This window comes from Erythrolamprus reginae, chromosome 1, assembly GCF_031021105.1.
Source record: "Erythrolamprus reginae isolate rEryReg1 chromosome 1, rEryReg1.hap1, whole genome shotgun sequence".
Lineage (NCBI taxonomy): Eukaryota > Metazoa > Chordata > Lepidosauria > Squamata > Dipsadidae > Erythrolamprus > Erythrolamprus reginae.
The window spans coordinates 57,754,628-57,766,892 of NC_091950.1; the positions used below are offsets into that span (position 1 = coordinate 57,754,628).

General features: G+C 39.1%; 1 protein-coding gene across 6 annotated transcripts in view; it reads left to right on the top strand.

Moving 5' to 3' along the window:
* Positions 1-12,265, top strand: part of TC2N (tandem C2 domains, nuclear) — a 37,895-nt gene that overhangs the window by 10,686 nt on the left and 14,944 nt on the right. For all 6 annotated transcript variants that reach the window (XM_070753205.1, XM_070753232.1, XM_070753196.1 and 3 more), the window contains 3 exons: positions 5,145-5,252; positions 6,571-6,798; positions 10,648-10,821. In XM_070753205.1, coding sequence (XP_070609306.1) covers positions 5,186-5,252; positions 6,571-6,798; positions 10,648-10,821 — 469 coding nt within the window. In that variant the 5' untranslated portion in view covers positions 5,145-5,185. The remainder of the gene's footprint in view (positions 1-5,144; positions 5,253-6,570; positions 6,799-10,647; positions 10,822-12,265) is intronic.

The window sequence follows — 12,265 nt, forward strand, 5'->3', positions numbered from 1 at the left end:
TCCAAGTTGTCCAGCTCTGCCTGAGTCCAGTTCACTATGCTAGCTGTGTGTCTAATGACAGGTATGGCCCAAGCATTTATAGCCTTGATAGTGTTGCCACCATTCAGTTTGCTCTTCAAAATTTTTCTGGTCCTCTAGATGTACTCTTTGCTGATCATAGTTTTCACATGGCCATGCTTGATATTATCCAGTTGCAAGATGCCCAAGTATCTGTAAGTTTCTGGCTGGTGGCACTTGATGGTTTGACCAAAATAATAATAATAATTATTATTATTATTTATTAAATTTGTATGCCGCCCCTCTCCGTAGACACGGGGCGGCTCACAGCATAATAATAATAATAATAATAATAATAATAATAATAATAATAATAATAATAATAATAATAATATTTTGAAGACTTGGGGCAGCTTACAACATATAAAAACAGTATACATCAAATTTAAATCAAAATTTTACATCAAAATTAAAATTAAGAATTACATTTAAAAAACTAAAAAAGCCTATTAGCATACACACATGTCCATTCAAACAAGCCCACTATACATTCATTGGCCAGGGGGTAGAATCTAATGACCCCAAGCTTGGCGGCATAAATTAGTCTTTAGACTCTTATGGAAAGCGGGGAGAGTGGGGGCAACAGGAATGTCTGGGGGGACTTGATTCCAGAGGGCAGGGACTCCCACAGAGAAGGCTCTTCCCCTGGGTCCCGCAAAGTGACATTTTCTAGTTGACGGGACCTGGAGAAGGCTGACTCTGTGGGACCTAACTGGTCGCTGGGATTCATACAGCAGGAGGCAGTCCCATAAGTAATCTGGTCCCATAATTTTAATGCTAAAAATATTAGGTTTTTGAGAATTGTGCTGGCCTTTAGGTAAACAAAGACAATTTAACTCTCTTACTAAAATACCACCATGTACCACCATAAACAGTATAAGATAAATAGAATATGAAAGTAGGGATAAATAATGATTAAATGTACCCATTGTTTGGGTTTGAATGGCTGATATATTTATATTACCTTATGTTCTGTGTATCATCTTGTGGTCTGCTATTTTTAATGCCCAATTTAATGCCTGATTCACTGCAGTATTTACAGAACAAGATCTATTTCATTGGGTTTTTTTTAATGAGTACCAAGTTTATTTCCTTCTAGAAGTACAATTTAGTTAAAGGTATTTCCTTATTAGAGAGAAAATAATAACAAACCATAGGTTTTCACTCTGAATCTTGTGATCACTTGAGCAAAATGATTATGTTGAAGATGCTGTGTATCAAGCTACTTCTCAAATTTCATTTGTATGAATTAATTATTGTATCATCATTGCTTTTAATTAGACCAGTAACTGGTTAAATATTTTAGCATTCATGTAATATTGCACATAATCAAATCAAAAGTCAGGCTGTATTTCCACTTTATTTTTATTTACTTTTTAACCATGCCTGTTGATCCTGTTCTTTATCTGAAATAGGAATGCTGCAGTGCCATTTAATAACCACTTACAAACTGCTCTGTACTCTGCTAACTGTCACTCCATTTTCAGTGCAGATAGTTGGGAATCCATACACCCTGCAGATAAGAAAGCTTTGTATAGTGGTTTTACATTAATCTCAGGGAAGTGATCCCCAACCTTTTGGGTGGTAGGGCCTAGGGAGTGGTTTCACACATTACCTAGATCAGTGATGGTGAATCTTTTTTTCCACGGGTGCCGAAAGAATGTGTGTGCGTGCTATTGCACATGCACGAGTGCCCACACCCATAATTCAATGCCTGGGGAGGGCAAAAACAGCTTCCCCCTGCCCCCCTCCGGAGGCCCTCAGGAGCCCAGAAACAGCCTGTTTCCCAACTTCTGGTGGGCCCAGTAGGCTGGTGTTTTGCCCTCCTCGGGCTCCAAAGGCTTTCCTGGAGCTGATGTGTGTGTGTGTGTGTGTGTGTGTGTGTGTGTGTGTGTGTGTGTAAAAACAACCTCCCCCATCGCCCTGGCTCTCTGGAAGCCAAAAACACCCTCCCAGAGCCTCTGTGCAAGCAAAAATCAGCTGGCTGGCACACTCATGCATGTTGGAACTGAGTTAGGGCAATTGCTCACATGCCAGAAGATATGGCTCTATGTGGCCCCTGTGCCATAGGTTCGCCATCACTGACCTAGATCCTTTGGGGACCCCAGCCTTAGAGCACTTGGAACAATGAGTATGCTGGAATATTATGGGTAGTATTCACAGAAGATAATATTTGTAGCTCACGGTTGAGCTATTCCCTGGTGTTCTCTGAGCTTGGTTGTTTCCTTACAGATGGTTCACTACCAACCTAGGTAATATCACCATTATGGAGTGAGTCATTTTATATACTAGTAATTTGTCATGTCAATGTTGGTTGGAGTGGTCTTGGTGGTTTCTTAACTGGGCTGTTGTTACTGTTAGCTTGTTTGTCTGATTTGGTAGCTCCTTGAATGGGTGTTTGCTTCTTGAATGTTGGATGTTGATTGCTGGTGAGGAGGTGTTTTGGCCTCTTTGTTTCCTTTTTGGCTCTTTGATTGTCTCTCTTGAATGGTATATAGATGTTGTTTATCTCTATGCACCTGTTGATGGCCAATTTGTCTGAGAGCCAGACCTCTGGAATTGCACTAGCTTTTTGGGGCTTAGCTTGTTTCAGAATGCTCACAGTTTCCCAGTTTAAGCTATGATTGAATCTGTCCATATGTTGTGGAATTAAGGAGTTAATTGTTGAGTTGTGTAGTATCCAATTAAGTACTGTTGCAATGTTGTGGCATATCTGTCATTAAAGAACATGATCTATTTCCTAGGGGTTTTCTCCTTCTGAGTACTAAGTTTATTTCCTTATAAGAATACAATTATATAAGGGTATTTCCTTATAGGAAAGAAATTAAAACAGTAACAAACCAGAGGTTTTCAGTGTGACTTTTGTGCTCACTCAGGAGCAAAATGATTAAGTACTGGTAGGTTAAGATGCCATGTTTCGTTCTATAGATACCCATGCATTAAAGGAAATTCCTACATTGCAGTGTAGCAATATTTGCTTTTTGCCATTCTATTTGCAAAGGTGAAATCAGTTCATCCTCAACTTTAATAATGATTAAAATTGAGCACAGTATCCTATTATGATAACAGAATATTTAATTTATATATAATAATAATAATAATTATTATTATTTATTGGATTTGTATGCCGCCCCTCTCTGCAGACTCGGGGCAGCTAACAACAATGATAAAAAAACAACATGTAACAATCCAATTTAATAAAACAACTAAAAACCTTTATTATAAAAAGCAAACATACACACAAACATACCATACATAACTTGTAATGGCCTAGGGGAAGGAATATCCTAACTCCCCCATGCCTGGCGACAAAGGTGGGTCTTGAGTAATTTGCGAAAGACAAGGAGAGTGGGGGCCGTTCTAATCTCTGGGGGGAGTTGATTCCAGAGGGCTGGGGCCACCACAGAGAAGGCTCTTCCCCTGGGGCCTGCCAAATGACATTGTTTGGTTGACGGGACCTGGATAAGGCCAAGTCTGTGGAACCTTATCGGCCGCTGGGATTCGTGCGGTAGAAGGCAGTTCCGGATGTATTCTGGCCCAATGCCATGTAGGGCTTTAAAGGTCATTACCAACACTTTGAATTGTGCCCGGAAACCGATCAGCAGCCAGTGCAGGCCGCAGAGTGTTGCAGAAATGTGGGCGAATCTAGGGAGCCGCACGATGGCTCTCGCGGCCGCATTCTGCGCGATCTGAAGTTTCCGAACACTTTTCAAAGGTAGCTCCATGTAGAGAGTGTTGCAGTAATCGAACCTCAAGGTGATGAGGGCATGAGTGACTGTGAGCAATGACTCCCTGTCCAAATAGGACCGCAACTGGTGCACCAGGCGAACCTGGGCAAATGCCCTCCTCGCCACAGCCGAAAGATGATGTTCCAATGTCAGCTGTGGATCGAGGAGGACGCCCAAGTTGCAGACCCTCTTTGAGGGGGTCAGTAGTTCTCCCCCCAGGGTAATGGACGGACAGATGGAATTGTCCTTCTTGGGAGGCAAGACCCACAGCCACTCCATCTTGTCTGGGTTGAGTTTGAGTTTGTTGACACCCATCCAGGCCCCAACAGCCTCCAGGCACCAGCACATCACTTCCACTTCACATCACATCATATACATAACTTAGCCATGAATATTTACCTAAGTTCATTTAGTGAAGGAAATTGTGATTTGTCTGCTACTTAGGACATGCCTTAGGGTAGTATTTATAGAAAGACATTGTTTTACACTTACATGCAAGCAGAGGAAGAATTCATTTAACTACTGTTTAGTTGCCCATTGCTCGTTAAAAAAAATCTAGTTTTAGGTCTTTAGAGTGCTTAAACCAGTGTTTCTCAATTATTTTCGGTTACTTCCCCCCCCCCCCCAAACTCCTCCGGGATGATTGTTTGCAATATTCAGCACATTTTTGCTTATCAGCGTGATTGCAGTGTAATGTGTTTAAGTGACGTATTAATTTATTTGGCTTCATGCTGTCCGCTGCCAACATTTTTAGACATAGTAAACATACCGGTCTTTCCTCATCTCCTATTGTAGTCACAGTGAAGCCAAGCGTTACATACATGGAAAATAGTCCATTCCCTAGATCATAATTTCTCAATGTTGGCAACTTTAAGATGGGTAGGGTAGGCTTCCCAGAATTCCTCAGACAGCTATGTTGTCTGGGTAGTTGAAGTCCACCTATCTTAAAGTTGTGAAGGCTGAAATACACTGCCCTAGGCAATAGTAGGCTCTCGATTGGACCATAAATTCAGTACCTACTAACACTGATTTATTTTAGGTTTCAGTCTTAATGTTTAAATAATTTTAATGTTCCAGTCCTCCAGAGTTTATGTGCTGAAAAAAGCTCTCCAGTAGATTTTTAAATTTCCTGCATATTTTACATTTTGCAGTTCTTTTAAAAACATTTTAAATGTAATGTAGTGTAGTGTAGTATATTGATACAGTATATACATATAAAAATGAAAAGTTGGACTTAACATTGTTCCCATATTTTATTTCAGGAGATTGAACTCCTAAGGATTGCACTGAAAACTCATAAAATGAGCAAAAGAAAGGGTTTTTTTTGTATTTCTGATTTAATTTTCTAATAATTTCCAGGTCTGCCTTCTTCATTGCAACCAGTTTGCTTAGAAGCAGTAATGGCAACAGAATGCATTAAGAATTGCTGTAGAGGATGTTTATATGCTAATAAAGAAAAGCATGATGGTAAGTTTAACTAATTTAAATATTTTAATTTTTTAATGGTATCATGGCAAAACCAAGAGCCATTGCTTGGGAGGAACAATTATTATTTTTAACAGTGTCATGGGTGAAACTTGTGAATAGCTAATTGTGATGCACACTATCTGATCCTTAAAGAACCAATAGGTACATTTAGCACTGCAGGGTGGCAATCTTCAAGTGAATTCAATTCTCAGCCAGTATGGCGAAAAGGAAAATATTGTGGGAGACCAAAACAAAAATATCTAAAGAGCAGCAAGATGCATAAAGTAACACTCATCGGACCATATAATTGGAAGGAGCCTTTTAGGTTCCTTAGTCCACCTCTGGTCCAAAGTAAAGCTTCCCTAATTGATGGCAGTCTCACTTTCAATTGGACTCATGCACTAACTATCGTACAGGTAGTCCTTGACTGGTGACCACAATTGAGCCCAAAATTTCCATTTGGTGTTTAAAGTTATAACAATTGATAAGGGAATTCCCCCCACCCCATTTTACATCCTTTCTTGGCACAGTTGTTAAGTGGATCACTGCAGTTGTTAAGTTAGTAATGTAGTTGTTAAGTGAATCTGACTTCCCCATTGACTTCACTTGCCAGAAGGTGACAAAAGGTGAGGATGCTGCAACCATCATACATATGAGTTAGTTGCCAAGCATCTGAATTTTGATGATATGATCATGGGGGATGCTACAATAGTAGTAAGTATGAAAAATAGTTGTAAGTCACTTTTCATTACTGTTGTAACTTTAAACACTAAATGAACTGTTAAGTTGTGCATTACTCTTTGCAATTTGATGGGCAGACTTTCAAATCCATTTTTGAATACGTTATTCATCTTCTAGGTTGGTATACTGTCTAACTTGCCAGCTAGGTTGCTAATCGGAATGTCATTTCATACTTTATGAAACGGTTTGTCAAAATAAAAATATTTTACAGATGCTTAAAGAGGCATAAAATTGGCCAAATTTGAGTCAACTGGCACTTTACCCTTTTTCTGAGATACATATATAGTGTAATGGTTAGAATTAAGTTTTGTCTGTATTTATAATTTTAAGTAAATCAGTACCTGTATTTACTGATTCTGAGACCTTCTTTTAAACAGCACTGACAAATAATTGAAATAATCAATTATTATATTTTAGAACCATTGCAAACCCCCTCAAAATTGATATATTTTGCCATTAACTGCTCCATATCCCAATCAATATGTTGGAAAAAATTATTGTTTGTGATTCTGTAAAATAAAAAAGATCATGAATTAAGTACTGAATGCATTTGCTTCTTTTTTGTGTTATATAACAGCCACTCTGGAGAAACAATTTTCAGTTACTGACAAGTATACATCAAAAGTAGTGGAGAAACCTCCTTTGTCTTCTGTATCCATGAAAAGGCAGATTGGCTGTTCAGAAGATTATCTTCTTTCTAAGTTCCCACCAGGTGGCAAAGAAATTCCCTTTGTAGTTCCTCAGTTCAAACTTGCCTACATCCAACCTCGGAATCTTAATAATCCACATCTTGGGGGACTTCAAGGTAAAAAGATGAAAGAGTGTAAAATTAATGTGTATTTTTGAGAGGCTGCCTTTATATGCATTGGGAACTTATTTATGCAATTGATTTATTGTTCAAATTGATAGTTAAGACTTAAGATCAAACTATATGCCATGTTTTTTTGGACTATAAGACGCACAGGTGTATAAATTGCACCAAGATTTTGAAGAGGTAAGTAAGAAAAAAAAGTTTTTGTCCTCTCCCAGCCCTCAGGAGCATTCTGCAAACCTCCCAAATCCTCTGTGCACCCCATCTTTTGCCCATTTTTTGCAAAAATTGGGACATTTTTGCTCTCCCTCAGCCTCCAGGAGTAGTCTGCAGATGTTTCAAACTCTCTGCATACCAGTTTTGCATGTGGCGGGGCTTTGGGACACAAAAAATGGCTGAATTCAGTATATAAGACATACCAACATTTCCACCCTCTTTTGGGGAGGGGGAGTGTGTGTTATACTTCAAAAAATACAGTAGATACATGCAACAAAAGGCCTTCTGTAAGACTAGGTAGAAGTCTTCCTTAGATTTTCACCAGTCTCCCCCTACACATTCAGCATTAAAATAGAAACATTAAACTTTTGTTAAACATTGAAGTTTCATTAAACTTTAATGAATAAAGTGAAAACATAGCTTTTCCCCATAGGCTTTGTTTTATTTGGTGTCTTTATTTGTCTGTGATCCTTTTGTATTGTTATCTGTTTTTGACTGTGGCTTAAAACCTAAAAACCAAGACCAAAAATAGTATATGTTGTATTGTTGATTTGTTTCTAAATTCTATAATGAATTATAGGTTATTAAAGTATATATTTTTCTTATTGTTTCGTATTATTCTGTGACTTCATGGAAGTCTGTCCTATCCCCCACTTGTTAGCCTAAAAGGCATTTCATTGACTATGTCCAAGAAGGAAAATCCTGTCTTCTACTGAGATTGGTTTTAGTCTTTTTATTCTTTAACCATGTAGATCAACCTTTTTTTTAAAAAAACAAAAACTGCTGTTTTTTCAGATGATAGTTTTTATTCCAACTACATGACATAATCTGGATTGGACAATAGAGCAAAGGTCTTGTTTCAGCCAGATATAGTTCCCTTCTCATGACAATATGCTCTTTTGTTCGTGCTTCTGAACTTGCTAGCCTTACTTGTCCCTAGAGTCTGTTGAATGAAAGAACAGTATTTTATTGTGAAAGGCATGCACCACAAGGACTTTCCAAGCAGAGAGTTGTGCGAGCCAGAAGTTTAGAGCACAATGTATTCTTGGCATTACAACAATCTAAAAAAAGAAAGTCAATTTTTTGTGTTATTGGAAATTTTAGCTCTTAAATATTTAAACTATTCTTAAACATAGTTTTAACCACATAACAATGCTAGAATAATATGCTTGCACATTAAATCTACACTTGTAGTTTTACAATATAGAGTCGTGCTTCTCAAAGTTTTAAGATCCAACTCCCAGAATTGTCCAACTAGCCATTGTGATATATAGAGGATACTTGCAGTTCTTTCTTCTTCTGAATTGTTCAATTCCAAGCATTGTTACCATAATAATAAATTTGATCATGAAAGTGAATTGGGATGACCTCTTGTAGCCTCTTTCCCTCTTTAATGACAAGAAGAGAAATGAGAACAACATTGCACAGTGGGGTTTCCTTGCGTCGATTGGTCTCTGGGACGGTAGGGCACACGAGGTGGCAGGATAAGGAGAGTAGGAATGTTTCTGTACCTTATTGCTTGTGGTGAACACTTCCTGGTTGCCAAATGTTAGGTCCTCTCAGAAATGAGACAGCGGTAGGCCTGGATCGTTTAACTGATTTATTGCAATGGTGCAAACAACAATGGCGAATGATTAGAACAGAAAGACAAAACATGGCAGTGCCTGGCAGCTATTTATACTCCTCGCTGCCAGGCTAAGCCAACCAATCCAATTACAGTATTTTCCCGCCCAAGGAATATGGGACAGGTACGAGGCCTAACTATCCTCTAGACACAACACTAACCATCTAAAATAACCTATGTTCTAAAGTTAATTTACATATATTAAGTTGTTTAAGTGATTAGGTATAATTTCCACTAGGTATGAAACAAGATATGAAGGATGCATCTGACTGACAGCAAACTGAAGAGCAAAGCTTATTTGTTTGTGTTATTTAGGAGCTGCCTAACACCACAAATTCCTTATGGGGATGCCCTTCAGATCTATTGCTAGGTTTAAAAATCTTAACTGCATGGCTTGATGCCTTTCTGATAAAAATAGTGGGGCTTTCAGGATTGATGTCAGGCCTTTGAGATAGGTCAAGTCAAGAGATGGGCATTGTAAGGATTCTAGATATGCTGCTTTATTGCAGGGAGGGTAGAATAACAGAATCTTGGAAAATGTTTCTCTCTGCCCTCTCTCTTATTTCTCTCTTATAGCTGAAAAAATCCTGATGGAATTATTTCACATTTCTTCCTAATCCTTTCCATACTTTATGGACTTTAACAATTCGTGCCTTCCTTGCCCAAAGCCATCCTTGCATTCCTTTAGAGGAAGAGATGGTTACATTGTCTCTTACAAGCTTTCCACAAGGGCTCCCTATGTACCAAAATAGAAACCTTTTGAAGACTTTACTTGGAATTATCCAATTGGGGTTTCCTTGGTGCTCTCTGAGCTGGGTTGTTTTCTTGCAGACATTTCATTACACAAACTAGCTAACATCAGCAGGGTTAGCAAAGACTAGCATGATGAGGTTACCTAGTTTGGGTAATGAAATGTCTGCAAGAAAATTAACCCAGACTAGAGAGCGCCCAGGACTCCTCATTACAACCCTGAGCTACAACTGTTCTTCGTCATTGGTATAATCAAGGCTATCACTTTCTGATTCTTGATGCATGACCCTGTTGGTCCTCTCTTCAGTAATGGCTTTTTTTCCTTTGTTTTTTCCAAACATTTTTCTTTAACCCACAGAAGCAATTTATGAAAGACATAACTATATGTCTAGCTTAAAACATCCATGCTACTTTTGGACTGAGGGCTTCCTCTTGTTCTTTCTGTACCACCCCAAGTTATTTAATGGTTGATAGTCTTTTTGGTAGCCATGGCATTGGCCTATCAACTGGGTAAATTGTTTGCCTTCTAAAAAGATTATGTTCTACCTTCACTGAGATATTTCCTTCTGTCCAAACTCAATATTGGCCTTCGGCTTGGGTCAAGTTGTCTGCACCATCTCAGCCATTATGGAAACATTACTCTATTTTTTTGGGAGGGGGGATATTTCTTACAGTGACTTTATATTTGCACTATTTGGTTTCATTTCAGTGAGATCAATGCTTATTCCTGATTTTCAAATGCCAATCTTAAAGGGCATGAGCTTTACATTTCTCCAAATGGATAATGGCTGCCATCAAGCTTTGCTCTAGATTGACCAAACAGCCATATCCAGTCTGTGCTTATATCACAAGAGCAATAGCAGCATAGGCATCCTTCCTCTGTCTGGGTCATATCCCTACTTGGAGCTAGTCACAGGCCAATTCGTCCTCCTTCTGTACAACCCCTGCTGGAACAACCAATTAGTGTAGCTAGTTACGCTTTAGAAATATCAGTAATATACAAAATAAGGAACACACTGTTAATTTCCCACAACTTTTAAAAATGTCTGATATCAATATGAAAGTAGTTGACTCTAGTAGCAGCTTTTATTTTTGTGATATTATATATTAAATATTGACTTCTATATAGCCAATAAAACATAGGGAAAAGAAACATGCTTTTAAAAATTTGTTTTAGACTGACCTCCTGCTCATATTTTACATATAATTTCAGTTCAGTGATGATTTGCCTAATTATATATCATATTTTTCAGGTTCAGTGGTAACGTCTTTCAGTGATCGTAAAGCAGAACTTTCCAATATATACCATCAAAGACCTCCTGTTGATGTGGTATACAACCCGTTCTATATGCAGCTGCCACCTCTTTCACCAGATTTAAGTCAAGACCACACAGAAAAATTGGTGAACAAAAGATTATATGGGTCAGGTAAAATATTTCATCATTTGCAATACCACTTCCCCACTTTAATAGTATTGAAAGACAGTAGACATGAATTCTGTCTTTTTATATTTGTTGTGAATAAAATAAGCCTACATTAAACTAGGAAACCATAAATGTCTAAAAATTATTTTCCACAAAGCATTTTTCTGCATGTTTATGTGTCTATTTCTTTCGAGTTTAAAATTTGTGTCTATTTCTGATTGTTTTCCCAAATAGCCTTTCATTCAGGCTGCCACTATTAATATAGTACTGTATTTTGTTCTTTTAGGTAATTCTTGTATTTGTATTCAGTTTTTACTTTTTATTTTATTTATATGTTTGTCAAACATGTACAGGATAAGGAAGCAAATACAGATAAATGAGGACAGGAAAACAGGGGTGGTAGCACACTGGTGCGCTTATTCAGGCCCCTTTACGGACCTCTTAATAATGGGGTGAGGTCCCCATATGGGAAAAATGCTATAGTTGGCTCGATAGGGAAAGAAATAGAGTGGCACAAATGCATAAAAAATGTAAACCGAAGACACAGAATTGTAAAATGTAAATATGCTTATGTGTGACATCTTTGTTTTTGTACTTTGTCTTTAAAACAGCATTTTTTAAAAAATGATTTAAAAAAGAATGGGGTGAGGTTCCCCCTAGACAGTTTGAGATTGAATTTGTGAAGTTCTTGGGCAAGACATTCAAGCTCTTTATTACACTCTATTATATTAAAGCTACATACTCTAGGTTCAAAACTCTAGGTCAGCGGTCCCCAAACTACGGCTTGTGGGCCGGGTGCGGCCCGCTGAGGCTATTTACCCGGCCCGCAGCAGCGTACAAGATTTTACCATATATAATATACTAAGTTCCCGAATCTCCCCTCCACTCTGCTGCTGAACGTCTGGCGGCGGCAAGGAAGAGGAAAGCCAGGGGGCGGGGAGGAAAGCACCCTATGGCAGAGCAGCAACAGTTCCTCTCCCTAAAGGCGAGATAGAAATTAGCCAATTGCTTTCATCCCCGCCCCCTGGCTTTCCGCCTCCTCCTCCAGACACTCAGCTGCAGACCGTCTTGGTCCCTCCAGTGCCGCTTTTTTGCTTTTTTTTTTTTTTGCACCGATGAGGTTTGCGCGCGTTTGGGCACTTTTGGTGTTGTGGGAGGGGGTATGCTGCGGAGAGGGAGAGAGAGAAAGAGGGAGACATAGAAAGGGACTGAGAGAGAAAAATAAAGCAAGAAAGAGAGGGAGAGAGAGAACGAGTGACTGCTGCTTTTTTGCTTCTTTGCTGCCCCGCAGGGAGCCTGGAAGCCCTGCAAGAGCATCTGGAGGGGGCAGTAAACAAGCCATCAGGACAGGCGACGGGGAGGCCCTCCCTATGGTTGCCCGCCGCCCAGGCCCCGTGCTTGGAGCCGGGGGCGATGGGCCTAGCCTCGGCTTACTTGGCCCTGGCGC